This window comes from Nomia melanderi, chromosome 5 (assembly GCF_051020985.1).
Source record: "Nomia melanderi isolate GNS246 chromosome 5, iyNomMela1, whole genome shotgun sequence".
Lineage (NCBI taxonomy): Eukaryota > Metazoa > Arthropoda > Insecta > Hymenoptera > Halictidae > Nomia > Nomia melanderi.
In genome coordinates this window covers 15,025,119-15,044,948 of record NC_135003.1, presented here as the reverse complement: position 1 = coordinate 15,044,948, position 19,830 = coordinate 15,025,119, and the positions used below count along the sequence as shown (strand labels likewise).

Sequence of the window (19,830 nt, the reverse complement as noted above, 5' to 3'; positions counted from 1 at the left end):
TCACAGGCGCTCATAAAATAATCCCTACACCTTTTGTATGCATAAAGAGTAGAGTGGATCCTCGCGTGGTCCAGCGGGAAGAAAAAAATATAGGCGGACCTTCAACCGGACCGTAGGGCGCGAGGAGGAGGCTAGAGAAGGAAGACGACGCGAACGAGGGAGCGGAGCGGACTGGCGACGCCGAGTGAAACAGGTCAAGAGGGGAATGGAAAAAAAAGGGGGAAAAAAGAATCGGAGCCAACGGAGACGAACAGTCGAAAAACCCAGCTGAGCCGGTGGAGAAGAGGCGGCGACCGGACAGAGACGGAGAGAACGGAACGAGGAGCAGTGGAAGAGAGAGAGGGACAGAGAGCGGCCGAGAGAGGCCTCGGTGATTATATATCTGCCTACGACAAAGCGAGAGGCTAGCAGGGCACCTCTTCCGCCGGGTGGGACAAAGACATAGCTAGAAACAGCTGACTACCGGAATTCGGGGTTCCGGAGGGGTGAGTACGGCCGAGGAAGGCACTTGAACCCCAATTGGATGAGGGCTTCCCCATTATACCCGGCGTACCCGACGATTTTACACGCACTTGACTCCATTCTACCTATCCACCAGACGTAACTTTATCGCGCCGCACGACCGATTTTCCACGATCCGCCGCCTCCTACCTATGGTAGAACGTGAACCCAACGCGTACGCGATTTGCAGCATTGTTGAGAAGAGACCTATCGGATCAGCTCGATTGCTGTCTCCTCTGTACCCGGCCACGCGAATGAATATTCAACGAAATATGCATACATGACTGATCGTTAGCTAATTGTTATCTTTACTTTGGAACGCCGTTGAAGCAAGCGTCTAAAGGTCAGTCGTGGATCGAGCGAACCATCGGAGAGGGAAAGATTTCTCTTAGATCGCTCGAGCCGGCACGAAAATAGAAGCTCTTTTAAACGGCGAGCTGAAAAATACCGCGGTTCGGAGAGACGAACGGAATCACGCCGCTTGTATTAATGATAACTCCGAGGTTGTCGCTTTGCGCGTCGCTTTCACACGCGGGTGGATTAGTTATCACCAACCCCCGTGGAGGCGGGCAACGGTGCGAAGCACGCAGTGCATTCATTCGCGCAGAAGGCAACGGAATATTTTTAGTCCGGCGAAGACTATAAATCCGTTATCTCGGCTACGCTTCGTGACGGATACGTCGTATTTCAATCGACGCACAAATAGACCCGGCAGGAACGAGCGAAAAAAAACTAACGCGCCTACAATCGGGATCGACAACGTCAACCTTACATTCGGCGATTGTATACAACCTTGTCTTCCATTTTTCAGCGTTTCGGGCCAACTGAGGGGATGATTTGTTTCGATTCGCTCGCGGACGCGCAGGAATGCCGGGGCTTCGACGCTAAATCTTCTGCCGGTTTCGCGCGCGGCGCGGAGACTGAAAGGGGGACACGCGTGATCGGAAACGCGTGGGCAAAACTATGACGCGCGGAAAAGGGACGGATCGTGTGCGGGTCTTGGAAAGGTTGATCTAGCGGTGACCGTGAAACGCGTGGAACACGATTTAGCCTGGCCGTACACTCGGGCCGGGTAAACTCGACGCACCACGCCTTTCCCGACCACGTGGCCTTTACGCTACCCGTATGTGCTCTCTCCCCTAAGCTCTCGTGTCGCTTCTATATTTCATCACGGCTGTTATGATAATCGTCCGCGTAACGGAGACCGAGAGTCAGCGGGGACGGAGAGCGAGCGATCTTATGAATGTAAACTCACCTGCTATAGCCATCCAGGGGTAGAAGGTATGGCTGGCGTTGGGTTGCTGATGTAGTTGCGTGGCAACCGGTTGGCTCGCGGACGAGTTCAAACTGCAGGTGTTCCAGGACGACGTGAGGGACCTCGAGGAACTGTTGTTACCGGGACTCGATGCCGGGTCGCCGCCCACGAGACCACCGTAGCTACCAACCCTCGTGCCTTCTGGAGTACACGCGGAAGGGCGCACGACCGAATTGCTCTGGCTGTTAGCCCCGGAGGTCGCTGACTGCCAAACGTCCTTGACGGCCGCGGCTGCCATCACCGCCGCGTAACCATTCTGATGAGCAGCCGCCTGGTCCTGCTGTTTGCAATCCTTGGTGGCCGTGGTCGAGTACGAGGACGTGGTGTGTCCGGTCGCCTCCGGTGTCGTCGAGTACAATTTGCAGGCCGTCGCGACGCTCGCGTCGTACGGGGAATCTTGGGGCGGCCTCGTGTTGGTACCACCGCCGGGGTGTATGCCCAACGACGACGAGGTGTGATGATGATGCTGAGTAGACGCGTAAGGCGACATTCCCAGGCCAAGGGGGAAACTTCGGTAGGCCGCTGCTGTGGCTGGATCATGGTGCTGGCTGGCGGCTCCCGTTTGATGGTGGTGGCTCCCGTAGAAGCCACCCGCAGTCTGCTCAAAATACGAGTTCATTATCCCGGGTATTTTGAATCACTTGCACTGAAACACCGGCACTCGAGAAGAACCGTAGGTCGGAGACTTTAAGCAACCACCTCTACCGGGAACTGTCCGTTACCCCCGGGATAGAAGGAAATTCGCCGTGGAGCACACGCGTCTAGTCGGAGCGATTTACTAGTCCGTGCCCCGACCACGACGATTTGATTCCAGACGATGTCCGTTCACCGATCTGCACACGTTCCACGGGATACGTGTTGTTCCTTGGTCGTTTCCTGTTCCGTGTTCGGCTGGTTCGCGCCAAAAGGCGATACGTGAACGCCTCGGTCCGTGCACCACCGATACGCCGTTCGACGCGGGCTGCGACAGGTGACAGCGTCGACGAGGGACGAGCAAACGGGCATTAAACCGCTTTTATGAGATCATAAAAGTCATCGGTAGGTAGGTCGCTTAGGTACGGTCTGCGGCGTCAGCGGCGGCGGATTGCACCCACAGTGTCAATGTCAGTAGGCCGTAGGATTGTAATTCAGAGTGGGACTCATGGCAGCGGCGGGGGCCGACTTTTATGGGTTTGTTATGGATACTGGCTACCGACGAGATTGTAAACCGGCGTGGTCTAGGCGGCGGAAAACAGGCGATGATCGTTAAACTGTTACGACGCAATAAACCGGGGTAATAAGACGGGCTATAAAACTGCCCTGTGTGGGTCTCTCTACCGCGTGCGCGCCCGTCGACGGTTCGGTCGGCCGGCACGCGACGATCTCTCCCTCGCGGACACCTCGCTCGCTCGCTCGGTCGCTCGCGCGCTCTGTCTCTCTCTCCCTCTTTCTCTCCCTCTCTTTCTTTCTTTCTTTCTTTCTTTCTTTCTTTCTTTCTTTCTTTCTTTCTTTCTCTTTCTCTCTATCCTTTTCGAAATGTATTCGTATATATGATTTCTGATCGGTCAGGCCCAGGGCCCCCGTTATCGGAAATAACGGTCGATCTTTTTTAATTGGGGGGCCAAAAGGTAACGCCTGACTCTGTCCGCACTGCACACTAGCACTAGTCGAAATGTGACTTCGCTGATGACTGTGAGAGGTTCAGTACGAAGCGACGTACGAAGGGGATCGTAACGAACCACGGTATGCCAGTGCGGTGGTCCACGGCACACTACCGCTTTTCTCGCGCCCCGTGTACCGCCACTCTGTACCGTCCTCTGTCTCTTGCTCGCTCGTTCGCCTAGTTTCGTCTCTCTCCTTCGCCATCGGCCTATCCCGCTTCCACCGGCCACGCTCTTCTCTCGCTCTGGCTCGCTCGTTCGTACGATCGCCTCTCTTTCCAACCTGCCAGCCCTCGTTTCTCCTCTTTCTCTTTTCCTCTATCGCTCCCTCTCTGCGCTCCGGCCGCTCCTTCTCGCTCGCTCGCTCACGCGCGCACACTCTTCCACGGTTGTGCTACGTTCCAACGAGAAGCGCGCACCGCTGCCTTTCCTCCTTGTCTTTCGCGCACGGCCCCCCTCTCCAACGCGATAACCGACTTCTCTCGCTTGCTCCGTTGTCGCTCGCCTCCCCCTCCCCCGCACAAAACGCCCCCTCCACGCTTGCTCTCTCACCCTCTCGCGCCATCTCGCTCCACCTCTCGCCGGCGTGTCTTGTACCGTCTCGCTCCCGCCACGCTCCTCCCGGACCACTCTCTTTCTTTCCCTCGATTAGACTCCGCGGCGACCCCTGTCGAGAGCTCGGCCAACTCAACGACATGCCGCGAGATTAAATTCATACAGGCTGCGTGGGAACACCATCGTGCTCCGTGCCGGCCAGCGTCCGAGCTCGTCCCTAGACGAGACGTTTCGGACGAACGGCGAAAACCACGGGAAATGTAGGAAACCCGTAGACGAAGACTAGACCCGGATTAGGGGGCGGGGGGGAAAACTGGCAGAGAAAGCGAAGAGAAATGAGACGAGATCGTGTCGGAGCACGGCTCCGAGAGACGAGGTGAAGAAACGAAGAGAAGGAAGGGCGAACGTGGGAAGAGTGAAAAAGAGTAAGACATAGAATTACGGGAACTAAGAGGGAGACGAGAGGTACGAGGCCGCGGCGATCGTACGTGGCGGAGGGGAGAAGAAAACAGGGTGCCAAGGGAGGAGGTTAAGCTTAAGGACCAATCAGAATTGAATTCGTCACGAGTGCCGCGCCGGCACAGCACGAAAATTCCTACGCCATGTGAAAGTAGTTCCAAGTTGGAACGACGCCCATGACCGGCTAGGCGCCGCCCCGCGCTACCCCCACCAGGCGGCAACGAGCGAGCAGCCGCGGATACAGACACGTCGGTCGCCGTGCGGTAGAGCGAAAGCTGCACGCCACACGCGCGTCACGCAACGTTTCCTCTCCTCTCCTCTTCTCGCCGCGATAGCCGGCCAGCTCGTGGGGATACGTGCACCGCCACCTCTGAGTACCACCGCGAACTAACACTGCCAGATCCATTCAGACGTTCAAACGACCAACATCAACGAGGCACCTTGCGATTATTGTTATTGGCGAGAGCGGTCCCGTGGATCCTCTCGCGCGATCTCATTTGATCGACAAGGGACGAGAGGGAAAAAAAAGGCGGTCGGAGGGGTGGAGAGAACGAATGCACGGCGGGCGATCGTTCCGCACGCACGGGACGCATTTCATCCAATATGATGGCTTCGATTCAGGTTGAACCGGTCCGATGTTCCGAAGCGTGTCCGTGCCGTTCGATGATGACGCGATTGCGAGTACGAACGACAGGAATGTTATCATAAACGTCTTTTACGAGATACTTCGGCGTTTTACGAACCAATTAGACTACGGCCGTACAATTAAAACGCCGTAAAAGTGGGCCTCGTGAGGCAGCCGGCCGAGCGAGCGCCGTGGCGCGCGCCGCACCAGTATCGGGAATGTTTATTGGGATGTAAATGTCGCTGGATTATCGCCCCCGCGGTTCGCACCTCGTAAATTATTCCGTAACGAGCCAAGTAATGCCCATCATAAGCTGCTCTCAGGGGCCGGACCGGACTATTTGCTCGTTCACTTTCGCCATTATGAATGTTTAGGATATAACCCACCTACTTCGAGCAAACCTCGAAAAAATAGGGGGTTTATAAACACTCGCGTTTCACCGAACGACACCGTTTATGGCCAATTATTCAGGCGCCGTGCGCGTTTATGCAGCGGTTCAAACACATCATTTGTCACTTTTTATCGCACTTCGAGGTATCACTCTTTGTTCACAATCACATTTGCGGTCCATTTTCTTGTTGCTTAGAATGTCACGCGTGCGATGAAAATGTGATATGTAGAAGCATAAATGTTTCCAACAGAATTTCGTTTGCATAATTTATCGCGCGAACAAGAGATATCGATTCATTTGTTGAATCGCAGTTGCTACATCGTCGCAGGATGATGAAATTATTATAAAAGTTGAGTCTCTCTTCGAAAGAAGTTGATGTAACAATAAATGGATCCCAAGCGGAATACAGAATGCAGTAAACTCTGTGCTTTGCAAAAAACGCGCGTGCTTAATAAATGTCTATTTATATGTATACGTTACGTATACTGATTGTTATGTATAGAGATCAAGTATCGCGGTTCATCAAGACAATTGTCAAAGGCTCGAGTTGATAGACCTCTTGATGAAGAGACTTGATGCCGTTTTCGCTTTTGTGGGACTCCGACAGGTGGCAGCCCGTTTGCTTGAAAATCATGACGGCAATAAACTCCGGTTTTATGACCACTTGAACAGAATCGTAAAAGTCAGGGCCTTTAAGCTTATAGCGTGGTAGGACGCGTGTCGAATATGGTGGGGGCGTGAAGAGAGCCACCATAACGCAGAAGGAGGGGAAGGGTGTCAGGGGCTGTGTGGGTAGCCAAAATGGGCCTAAATGCCCCTTTTAAAACGCCATTGAAGATAACCAGGCATCCACTAAAAGGGGTTTATTTAATGACCAAGGTTGTTCTCACAGAACCGGACACTGTAGCTACTGACGACAGTCACCTGATGGCTTCATGATTATTACAAGTTTTTTCTTCGCCGGTGTTATGTTTTGTCCCCCGTCACCTGTATCACGAGCTCTCGTATCTGATGTTTCGTTCATCGTTCGAAATAAAAACGGGAACGGAAACACGTTAATCTTCCCTTTTTGCATGAGACAGATCAGAAACAACGTTATCCCCCGATACGATGATGCTTGTATTATTTATGTAAACTGCGTCTCGGGATATTTTCATTGAGGAGTAGTATGCTCCGACTTCCGCTAGTGCCAGCACTAGTAACGATAAATCTGGCATTGTTACAGAATACCAGTAACCTCGAGTGGATGATCGGCATCCTCTTTATGAATTTCAAACAAAACGAAACCGGCGATCAGGCATTCGAAGATGGAGGAAGGTATTAGAGGGCGTAGCTATAGCAACGAGAAGATGGACACGAAAGCAAAGGGGCCGTTGCACCCGACTCGAGCAAATCTGCACTCTTGCTAAACCAGCATCCATTCTTCATCGCTCTGGTGGCTTTGGCTCTTCTGGTCTCCTCCAGCATGGTTCAACGCACTGCTCGGACTCTCATTTTGGTTGGTCTTTCTTCCCTCCTCCAACCCTGCCTGTGCTCCACGCTCTCGCCTCCTTCTCTTTTGCTTTCTTATACCTCCGTCCCTCCCCGCTCTGCTCTCCAGGGAGGCCGGGGATGAATATTCGATCATGAACGAGCGTCAGAATTTCAGATAAGCGCGATTCTCGTCGTCGTTATTCGCGTGGATCGAAACTCTTGGGGATCAACCCGTGATATAAAGGCACTCGCGGCGGTAGATGATAATGGCGTACTGGGCGGTCTATTCTGACACGGTAAAGGCTTCGTTTCACGTACGGACAATTACATGGAGGTTCACGTGTTTGAAGAAAATGTGTGCAAACTAATCACTCGATAAATTTCAGAATTCTTTAATCACGCTATTTTAACGAAACGCTTAATAAATGTTATTGTGCGATTTGTAGATATCCACAGAGAATTTCGTCGTGAAATCCTCTTGTTGATACACTGATTGCGTTAAAAGTACTCGCAATTTCGATTACACTGAAGTACACTGAAGAGACAAAATGGTGTACAATACGAAAACGTTCTACTTGAACAACGTTCGAGTAAAGTTGTCCTTTCGTAGATAAGTCTCTAGACTTTTAAACATTCAGATACATATTCATGGACGCTTAAATTGCCAACATTTCTCTTATAAACAAGTACTCCGTTGGTTATTAGAAAAAAGTCCTCTTCTACTTTTTCGCAAGATCCTTTAATTAGTTTTCAATGTGCGCTACCACTGATGTTCAATCTTCAATTATGTTCGTAGTATAAAACAACGACGTCACAGCAGAAGAACTATACAATAAAGTATAGTTTACAATACGTTACAAACAATATACATATAACGAAATTCCGAATACCAATTTCGTACAAAACAAAAGCCACCCTTGCACCCATCAAGGTGAGTTAATACAATACACACCTGTGGTAGTTCGTGCATCGTTAACCCAACTAATTAACGCAAAAAATGTTTGCGAATTGTATGCATATTGATCTGCAGTATATTAGGAAGAAAGGCAAGATCCTGGCTCAGGTCCGCCAAGGACACGGAAGACGTCCTCTTTGCCATCTGGCGGTTTCCTGCGGTATCACCTGGCTGCAAAATATCTATCGCAGCTCTCTGCAGTTCTCGCTGCCGATATTCCGATCAGGTAAAAAATTCACTGGCTGCGATCGCTCACGCAGGGTATATAAATATTACCTGGCCGGGTTCCTGGCCAGGCTGGGAATTCTACGTACCGCGCGTCGCGACCAATACAAAAGCGTTAAAGAGAAATAAAATACATCCACCGTTGCCAATCCTTGTCGTGCAGCTGCACTCGTAAATCGCAAAGGTGGAACGTGAACGCGGCCGAGTCGCCGAGCATATTAATATGCCCCGCTTATTCTTCGGTTAAGGCTAATCTTAACGATAATTTTACACGCGACAGAATACGGCCGGGAAACGCGGAAACGCCTGTAAAAAGAAAACAATGCCGAGGTCGCGAGGTAAAAATACGACGCACGGTCGAGGACACAACGTCTACGTACGGGTAATTGGCCACCAATTTCTTTAAACACAAGTTGGAAACTCGTTAAACACGATGCCGGCCTACCTTACCGATTGAGAAACCTGTCCGGCGACGCACGACATATTAAGGAGCGTTCACACGGCCCGCATCATCGACGCGACTCGACGCTTTCCTGCTGTCCCGCGGACTTGGGGAAAAATCCGTGAAATTGCTCGGCTGCGTCCATACATTAAACGACGGCCGTTCGACTCATCTCGCCGTGATCGGAAACGCTGCTCGGCCAGCAGAAATAAATCGATGAAGGATAATTGGAAGAGCCAGCTGCACGGTTAAATACAGTCCCCGCTTTAAATATTAATAACACATCCCCATAGTGCCGCATTAAATCACAAACCACCGATCCCGAGATGCCATTGTCGACTTAACAAGTTCTATTACACGATGACGAAACGAACAACGATTTCCATAATTTCAAGAGCAATTGGAACATTCCGACGTGAATGGTTAAATCTCCGCGCGTTTTTATCGCGGATCCGTTTAGGGCGTAATGATCCCGGTTACACGAAGAAAATCGTTTGTAACAGCGATTCGGGCTCGCGGCTCGACGCGAGTTAATTGAAACGCATTCAATCCGAGAGAATCGTTTGAGCTAGTGTCGCTGAGCGGTGCGTAGCGCACGGCGTAATGCGAACAAGGTTATAAACACGGAAAGATACGATTCATTAGAGTGTTATCGAGATAGCAATGAGTAGTAAAGTAATACGTAATGATAGGATACAGAACTGCCGTGGGTAATGAAGAAAGTGTGCTTGCGACGACAAAGGGGATAATAATGGCTGGTTAGAAGTAGCTGAGCAGCCGAATGAATGAGTGGCAGCTTACATGTAAACAAACAAGTATCAATGCGTCCAAATTGAAACATAAAACGAAATGAATGAGCCCATAAATACTTAGACCTAATGGTAGGGTGCGGGTAAGCTATTGCTCGAAGATCGTTACTTATGCGAACGTTGGTACGAGAACGTGGCCTGATACCTTTGAAAATACTGACGCCGGTTTCACTTGAAATAGCCGGTTTTAATCGAAATTCTAATATCGTTACTCTCATCATACGCCGCGTAATATCAGTCGGTATTGAATATCGCCGGTTTCGACCGCAACATTGTCACAACTATTACGTTACAACTACGAGGAGATAATCGAATCCGCTTGATGCAGAAGTTGTACACGGCTTAGGAATTTCCATTGCTGCATTCGTGTCCTTTATTTTCAATCTTGTAATATGCTGTACAATCAACTTCAGGAATAGTTAATCCGCACGAGCCAATCGAAAAGTATACAGAGGTAATGATTATTCCTTCTATTACATGAGGATGCGTTGATCGCTGAATTCAATTGTTAAATGACTTCATCGCCGAACTTTTATCACTCGGAACGTTTTGCTCTACACGGAGCAAATAGGGACAATAAGTCCCAATTGGCCTGGAAATGAGGATCGACCAATTGCGCGGATATTACTTTTCCAGATGTTCCTCCGATTACGATTGGCTTTCACTTCAAAAACAAAGTTCTTTACAATCTGCCGCGAACGTGTCTTCACTCTTCGCGAAGCATGAGTTATATATACTGCATTTTTTGCATTTAAAAATACTGCAAATTCTCGTTTTACGACGCAGCTGATAAAATTTGTTTGAAAAGTAACAGAATCCCAGCAGCATTCTACATCACTGGGATCTTTTAGTTCAGTATATTTTATGCTTCTCCAGATTTATGCTTGCGGTTAAAGAATGTTGGAAATTCTCGTTGACGGTCTTGAAGCTACGCCAGTGTTCAATATACTCTTCTACACCGCACCATAAAATTCGTATTTTCGTAACACTGTCCGCGATTAAAGAAGAAAAAACTTCTTCGGAAGCGCATTATGAAACAGTAAATATTCGCCCGGTAATGTGATCATAATTCCGATCGCATTTTTGGCTTCACGAGTAAAGCGAAGCTTTAACCAAAATCAAATGATTTTTAATACAAACTTATTTCGTTTGATATAAATGAAAACACTATAAATTCCATAGGTTTCGTTCGAAGATACTACAGCTTAAAACTTCAAATACCAACAGCTAATTATTTATTCAACTTTCGAACAAAAAAAAAATCCTTTAACGAAGTCTATAATTTCCGAATTGATAGATTCTACATTATGTACATAGATTGAAATGCAAATTGATGTTCTCCGAAGTCGTGGCACAAGCCACTTCGCCTCCGGAGCGCGAATAGAAGCTCCACTCACCTCATTGTGCATACATTCCATTCATTTTTAAGTAACGCCGGATTTCAGGTCCCAACACTGCATCCTGAAACAAAGGAGAACTGCATAAAGACAAACGGTCTCACTGTAGCTGCGGATCGTGACGAAAGAATTCATGAGTCTAGATGGGGACGCCGTCTACTTTGTATAAATGCGACTATTGAAGTTTCGCGAACCGTGGCTGACATTAAGTCCCGATGGGGATAATGAACGGTTGAGCATCGAGTTTACAATGATTTTCTGTTTCACGGGCTACACTGATGGTCCTTGTGCTCCGGGCTATCGTGACATTAAGATTCCAAGAGGGAGGCCTGACAGACGACCGCGCAACGCCATATTCGCTGCTTTCGTTGCGACGGACTTTGCCTTCACTGTCGCTCAACTAATTTCTCCCGCTTTTTCTCGGCGGCAAAAAAAACGGGACAAAATATCGACTCGAGGAGTACAGGGTAAGTGATAGCGGTTCAACGACGGTATTGATATCGCTCGATCGGTTTCCGTTTTTCATTGCGTCGGGGCTTTTTGCCCGTGGCCGTCGTAACGACGCTGTTACGTGCCAGTTGACAATTCGTTGTGGTGCAGGCACTATGGCTAATTTAACACCGAAAACTGGATCGTTGATTTCCCTACACGCACGATTTAGAGCGGCTACAGTTTGGAAACAAATTGGGAAAGCATCCCTTAAACGTATTGTACCATTTGTTCGACAAACGGTGAAATCGGTAATTTCAGTTAAAGAGAGATGGAGACTTTGTTTTTATTTTAAGCCAGTAAATGCTGCGGAAGATAAACGGCGGAGCGCCGGAGTGATTAAATGAGCGACAGTGCCTATTAACTCGTTTTTTATCATTGCACTGTAACACTGATAAAAGGCTATTTGTCCTATGATAACTAAAGCGCTTTGATCAGAGAAACTGTATGACTTTGGGAATTAATGAAACTTTGGGATAAATACTTCGCCTGTTTCCTAGTCGAATAAACGTTAAAATATTCCAATCATCGACTAGATCGTAGAAAATAATATTGTAAATGTACGTTGTACGTCACGCTGACGTTACCGTAGCAGTTTTATACCGCTAAATCTTCTCCGTTGATTCCCTAGTACACAATGGCAAAAAAATGTTACTTATATTCACCATTGATCGCTTCGACTATCGCATCAGCTACAGATAGTTGAGAAAATATTCGTTTCAAGGCAAAAAGTTAATCTCCCCTGAACGATACTAAATAAAACGACTACAGTCAGGCGTTATCAGCTCCGAGGATGTTAAAAGAATCATTATCTTGATGAATACTGGCGTTTCGGTATGTTCGTAGATCCTGTCCCGGCGACGGCCATGTCCAAAATGTACGCTATTTTTATTTAATCTGAACGGGTTTCGAAATAAATTCCACCCACCGTTGGAAAACATGTCCAACCCTTTTTTCGTCATCCGTGTAACGTTCCCGGCGAAACAAACCAAAAATGGGTTGGGCCTGAAACTTCGAGAACTTCGTGAAGCACGACCCGTTGGAAATAGAACCAGTTAGAATCCGATAGCAGTGAACTAACCCGCTTCCACAAGACGTTCCGAAAAGGAAGCCTTAGTGTCGCAAGATAATTTAATGCGTTTCGGTACACCTATACCCCATATAACGAGAGGGAAACTTGGACAGGCCGCGAAACTTACAATCAGCGAGTCTATCGGGCCAGATTATGGGAGTTAAGTGTTACGTAACGAAAGACATCGACCGTATGTATTAATACCCAGCGCGTCGTTGAACCGTTGAGGATCGTGCCAGCAATAACAATAATGCATTTCTCCGTGGCTTAGGTTGCGCTATATAGGCGAGCGCACGACACGGATTTGCAATTCAAACGTCTATGAGCATAATACGTATAAATCGAGGGGGGAGGCTGGAGGAGGCAAGTACTTGGTAAGGGTATCTGCAAACGGACAGACGGACTGTGAAAAGGTATAAGGGACGCGAGGAAAGCCGGGATCCGAAGGAAGAGAAGTCGCGAAGAGAAGCACGCGAAGATGGTAAAGAACGAGGAAATGTGAACTGAGATTTTTAGTCGATCAAAATCGTAGGGATATTGTTTTATATTGGTATCTTGTACGCTTCAAATCATAATTCATGAATGGAAGATCGTTGGAAGGAATAAAATTTAAGAATATTAGTTTTTAATGCATTGTACAATTACTTTGTATAATTGAAATTATGATTGGCCCAATTTGTGCTAAATTCATTTTGTAGTTGGCAATTTTGTTATTACTATTTCTGTAATATTAGGTAATTTTCTTATTGTTATAATATAACAGACAGCAAAGATATAAGAATTCTATATAAAACATTTATTTCATTCAAGATCTTATTGATTGTAACTCTAAAATGTCCAAAATAAATTTTAATATGTTTTTGAAGATAAAGAATTTAATCAATTGATGATGATCAGAACTAAATGAATGTATATTTTGCTTCAAAAACCTGTTCACCGCTCATTTCCTTTTTGTGCTGAGAATTATGTATGTATAGTTTCTTATATAATGTTTATAAAATGATAATGAGAGGAGGAATCTTCATAAAAAGCAATTAGGGCCTATAAATTATACTGTTTCCTCCTGTTATGTACAAAGCAATTAATTCTTAGCTTCCTTCGTTTAACACACCATCATTAACCATTACAAAACATACAATTACATGTAATTGCAACGCTAATTGTCTTCTCTGTCATGTCTTATCGTAAAGGAGACTTAATAGACTGTGTTCATTTAACTTTAACTTGGTATAGGTACATGTGAATAAGTTAATTCACATACAGCATATTTTAATATGAAATATTCCATTCCGGAAACACATTCTACCAATATCCATTGCTATTCATTCATCACAAAAGTAAAATTTATCACCACCCCTGCAAAAATAATAAATTTTTTAGAATAAGATATGAACTAGTTTATATCAAATTACCAGGTAATAAAGAAATTAAGAATTTCATACAAATGCATCAAATAACAGAGATTATCTTTTTATTCATAAACATATATTATTCTAAACTGCATTGTAAAGATTCCTCAATTTACAAGATCCTAATTATTTTAAATTTATATACTTAAAACCTTGCAAAACTTCATATTTTTCCTTGTTTCACCTCAGTGACAAAACACATAAACAATGAGTAAGAATTTCAAACATTCTCTACAATATATTACTCGTTCCCTTTTTAAAATAAAAGAATTCATCATGGCTGTTGCCCGACTAACCGTTAAACTAACCTGCCTTCATTATTTACTAATTTACGACCATACTAACGCAAATTATGCTGTGATTTATTATTCAGAAGACGAAACAATAAGTCAATAACATTATTCGCTACTAATATCTAAAAGTTCAAAGAAATTATTCAATATTAAGTATATTTTATAAGAGAACAATTACCTAATGTCTTCATCCTGCACAGTTCGAACGAGAAGAGCCACCGCGCGTTCGGAAACACATTACTCATTAGCCAACAGCCCATATGTCGTCGAGTTTACAATGGACCATCCACGCACCAATCATAAGCGTGTAAGAAAGGTTGGGTAATCAACAATTTTTTCAAGAAATAAGTTGTATTCCTGACAAAGTGAATTATTTTAAAACGTAAGTAAGAAACGTTTCGCATATCTTATTCGAATTTCATATTAAAAACGTATTCGTGTTTATGTAACACATAAAAAAATATTTTAAATGTCACAGCACGTCACATCCCCATGTGGTTGACGTTAGCGAATCTCGTCAATCATCCTTTATGGCTTAACAGCAGGTAATATTTCAAACCGGAGGGAAAATGACCTTTCAGAAGACAATAACTGTTCCGTGGCGGTGGGAAATGGTAACGAATGTACGACCAGCGGCTTCGAAGCACAAAGGTAAGAGAAAAAAAGGGAAAAACTGAGAAGTGTCTTTATTAGAAGCGACCCGTGCCGAATTTGAGCGAGTGTCTTCCTTTCGAATAATCGTTTCAGGTCCACCATCATGATCTCCTTCATGGTGGTCGGTTAGAAGGAGGCGAGGACTGGATTTAAGGACGTTCTAGGAAGGGGACGTGTTTGAAAGAAAAGGGGAGGACTTCGGGGTCTTTGTGGCCGGGATGCCTTCACTGACAACTCCGCCTTTAAAATAACTCTAGATCGGCTTCGTTAACTGGTAAGAACAAACCTCATACAAAAACTGCTTCAAAACGTTATTTTCCGGGCGGCCATTTTTTTGCAACTCTTTAAAACAGTATAGGCATTAAATGCAGAAATGTGCAAGCTACCAAACTCTATATAATTTCTGTACAATTTAATAACATTCTTACAAAAGTATTAAGAAATAATAATGAATAGAGCTAGGATCATAAACTTTTCTATAATTTGAGTACTCTCTTTAATTAAACCTTACGAATAGAGTCATAGGAATGTTAAAAGTCATGTTTTATTTCTTAGCTTATTTTACTAAAGGTGCAACTACATTGTTACAAATAATCATGACCCTTTTACCCATGATTCCTAACTATTTTAATGCGTTAGACCAATATCTATTTGGTACTACATTTAAGCACTGACCATAAGTACACAGAATTGAAATAATCTCATAGTCAGACATTAATTGCTATTTCTTGTATCCGTTACAGCCAGGAATATAGTAATTGTACACTTTAGTATTCTAAACACAATTTATAATATTCAGTTACTTCTGAACATATATGCTCTGAGTTAAAGGAAAGCTGAAGAGATTAATGTAGCAACAGAGGCAAGGAGAAAGCGTATTTTATAATAAGAGTGAATTTATGGTATAGATATGCATCATAAGTAGTGGTGGAAATAATAAGAGAGCTTGCAGGATTAAACGGCGTGCATTTCCAATATTTATTGCTAGTATGAGACATGAATATAAAAAATGCCTCAGTTAAGCTGAGTTTACTTGCAGCTTGCAATATGAATAATTCCCATGGTTATGTTTGTAACTTCTCAATATCGTCCTTTAGATTAATTGATACAGTAAATAATAGCTGTTAGCCGATTTGACGAAAACATAACTCGAGGAAAGACAATAGCGAATTTCCTCGACAAATCAGAAAGAAGCGAATGTCGGGAAGAAAGGAAGAGGGAGTGACTTGCAGGTTTGTACAGAAAATACCTGCCACCCCTCCAACTCCGCCCTCGAAATAGTTCTGGGCTTTCTTACCCGGCATTCCTTTCATCACCATCAAGGTCAAGGTTGCCTAGAAAAATTTAGTATGGCGAGACTTCGAAAAAACTCGACATTCCGCTCGTGGACCTGCGATCTCCGCTGATATATAGAAACCAGGAGAACAAACCGACTCCCTAGATACAAGCACAAACCGGAGAGACCGTATATTTTCCAAATAAAAACAGTTGAAACTCCAGCGACATTCTACTCTTAATTGAATTGTGCTGTAGCAGCGACACCGAACGGTTATTTATCACATCTTTATGAAACTATCACAACAACTAGGAACAGATTAAAGATAAGGGAAAAAAAATAAGCAAATTAAGAAGACTGGCGAACAAACTTATCAAAATATTTACAAATTTCCTCTCACTCATGAATTAAGCATGTCATTGCGAAATAGTCGGGTGTCGTTCGCAACGTATTAAGATAACCGAGTCAAATAAAATGATAATTACGAGAATAAGACTCCGACTGGTTCGAAATTCCCCGAGAGAGGTCTACGGTGTTTCAACAATAGCGGCATCGGCGGCTAATTAAACGCGGTGGCGATGCAAAAAAAAATCTGTGTCGCAACGGAAGATTTAAGGGTTAGAAGAGACAAAGTGGGGGGAGGAGAAAGAAAGACAAGGGAGAGAGAGAGAGAGCGTGTATGGAGGGCGCGCAAGTCAACGGGCGAGACTGTACGGAGGCCAGAGAAGTGGGTGATGAATAATGGATGGTACGACGTGGCTATCTCGTGCCCGGTATAGCCTGTAGGACTTTGCCGTAATGGTCCGTAAATTGCTGAACCGTAGGGATAATGAAATCGCCGCGGTTGGCTCTGTAAACGCTTCGTTATTACGCGTTTCTGTATCCCTGTGATCGCGGCCCAGGAGTTATCAAGTGCCTCGATATTTCTTGCGATTAGCGGCTTTCGCCTGGCCATCGTGGGCCTGGCACGTTGCACTTTTTAATCTAGGAGCCTTTCCCGCGCCGTTTCGGCATAATAATAAGGAAGATAACGCGCCGCGTCGAAGCGGCGCAATCTGAAACATTTAGGGAATCTCCTTGCCCATTACCCTAACGCCGCGGCTCGGTTTTATCGTGGATTTCCATCCAGCCGGAAAGACGGATCATCCACGGAGTCGATAGCCTCATCGCGAAAAGCTTTACAAGGTTGCACACGGACCGGTCGTATATCAGGCCATCGTGCCAGCCGTTTTTTACCGGGTTACGAGCTGCAACTGAAGTCCGCTGGAATTATGGCCAGCCTTATCTCGCGTAATTTATACGATTCGCGCTGTACGGAACACCGTGCCTTTAAATACGGCGAAATAAGTGGAAAATTATTTTTCAAAAGAAACGTTGTAGCAACGAAGACCAAGGGAACCTCGGTTGGATGATGATTACGCATCAAGAACTACAAGAAGATACATCGGCTACTTTTAACCTGGATCGACTAGAGCAGCCCTGGACACTGTGCACTCGTTCCCCTGATAGTCTTAAGTAAGTGCAAGCAGGTAGACAAGCCGCGCAAAGGTAAATAGGCGTGCCCGCAATGTTTGGACAAAACTACCAGCAGGTGGCACGCCCACCTAATTTCCCTAATCTGCCATGCAAATCGGCGACATTACGACTCCTCTTTGCTCCGGTCAGTGGAAATATCATAACAGGTAAAGCCTCCCGGCAGGGAAGATCGGTGGCCGTTCTTGGCCAAGGGTATTTCCGTCGAATCCAATAAAAGGGAAGCCGCGAGCCTACGAACGCTCGGTTATATTGTGCTGTTGTCAGCGTCCACTCGATACCTAATAATTTCACTTTCCGCCGCGAAGAATTTACTGCGCGGCGTTTAAAGACGCTGATCGGATCACCCCGGTGTGTCGTGGGATTCTTATTAACACTGGCAACGGTCGGTTATTCGAAAATGGCTCGCGCAATGGTATGAAAGTGAAACAAGGGAAACCGGATCACAGGTGAAAAGAACATAGCGACGATGTTCGCGCAATTATTTCACGTAGGTCTGCCTACTTAATGCCGCGGCGTGACGCACATGTTAATGGCGTTACACGCCGATCTCCTCGGGCGCTAACAAGACGTGAGTGACGCCTGAACGCTTTAGATCAGCCGGATAGCTTACGACGTTGTAAACGAACTTCCGGTGCGTGCCTGCGCGCACGGATAACGTGTTGCCGGCGAAAAAAACAAATACACGGTGATCCCGATAGCGGCAGCGAATGCTTTGCGGATCGATAGCGGTGCGCGTTTTCGCGACGCTGAATGGAGGACATTCGCCGGAACGTTTTATCGTCCCGGCTCGTCTCATTCAGTCGTGTAGGAAGAAATCGCGAATTATGAATTAAAACTCGTGTCAACGACACGTGGTGCTCGTACGATGATGTCTCGTGTGTAAAGAACGACGACCTCGGAGATAAGATATCCGAAATAAATCCTAATGCGAGAGATTTAATGGGACAGCCGCATTTTACAGCCGGGTATCGCGAAGATAACGCGTGTTTATCGTGCCGCGCTTTATTTATTCGAGACGCTGCAAATGTGATTCCAGTGTGGCTTCGTTCGAAGCGAATACAGCCCCTCCGGGTGACGCAATATTAAATTCCTAGGAAAAATATCGATGGAAATTCAAAACGTCTCGTTGTTCTGCCCGGTTCGGAAGAGACGCGGAACGTGTGCGCGCGGCCGATGCATATCGCCGCGCAGCCGTCCGGTTTAGACTTTGTAATATTACAGACGACTTCTACGGTTAACTGTACACGCGATCATAGAAACAATAGAGGTGAGATAGGATCGCAGAAACAGAAGTGGTCGTGGATTATCGGGGGTAGACCAATGCTCCTAGATATCCAGCGCGTAGGCACGGTACACAGGGTCGCGCGGCAGGGTACGTGGTGTACATAAGAGTAAAGCGACGTGGGCCGGTGAAGCTTTTCATCAAGTGGGTTCATCGGGGCCAAGAAGGCCCTCAGGAATGTGCTTGATCTAAAGAAGCGCTGAGAGAGTCCGCTGGATTCAGCCGAAACGCAGGACAGAGAGAACGGGAGAGAAAGGGAGGATGCTGGCTATCCGGACAAACGGCAAAAACATGATGCCTCCGCTAACGCTATCTTCCTTCCTCCTGCTATTCCTTCTGCTTCGACTTCCTGCTACCAGCAGCACGAGAAATCCTATACGCGCCTCTATCTTCCTACATTCTTCGACGACAATCCTTATTAAAACTGTGAAACCTGAGGTATTTATGGCTGAACGCCCTTTCCTCGGATTAACGTGGAACAGCATTGTCTGACGCTGTAGAAAGGGAGAAGCCGTGGATGGTTTAGACGCCATAATTGATGGCGCCATGTGGCAGCCGAGAAAACTGGAGCTAGAGGCTTCGACGAATTAGTGTTTTATTGTAAAATGGGTTCGAACGTACTTTTCATGGGAGTAAGCTTCGTAGTCTGCTGATTTTATTGATATCGAAATTCATGGTAACTAACATAAATGGATCCTGTTGATGATTATATTAAAAATACGCGTCTCTTCGGTGCGTAATACAAAAATGTATCCCGCAACGGCACAGATATCAATCTACCTCTACGATACGTAAATTCGGATCCGGTCCATCGCAGTGAAACGTTCAGCGAGCAACGCAAAAGATAAAAAACCGTGTGAAATTCACGCGGGCGAAATATACGGCTATCGTAAAATCGGTAACTTTATCGGAATTTCACCGATGAGTTTATCTGAGATCGGGGAATATTTACTAGGCTTACTTTCTGCTACTTGTAAGCAAACACGACGGTGGCTACGCGGGGGGAAAACATTTATCTGATATATAACACGT

General features: G+C 46.1%; 1 protein-coding gene across 2 annotated transcripts in view; it reads right to left on the bottom strand.

Annotated features, from left to right (window-relative positions):
- Ubx (ultrabithorax) overlaps window positions 1-4,090 on the bottom strand; it is a 157,511-nt gene extending 153,421 nt beyond the window's left edge. For both annotated transcript variants that reach the window (XM_076367579.1, XM_076367580.1), the window contains exon 1: window positions 1,757-4,090. In XM_076367579.1, the coding sequence (XP_076223694.1) occupies window positions 1,757-2,435 (679 nt within the window). In that variant the 5' untranslated portion in view covers window positions 2,436-4,090. The remainder of the gene's footprint in view (window positions 1-1,756) is intronic.
- Window positions 4,091-19,830: the final 15,740 nt, after the last annotated feature.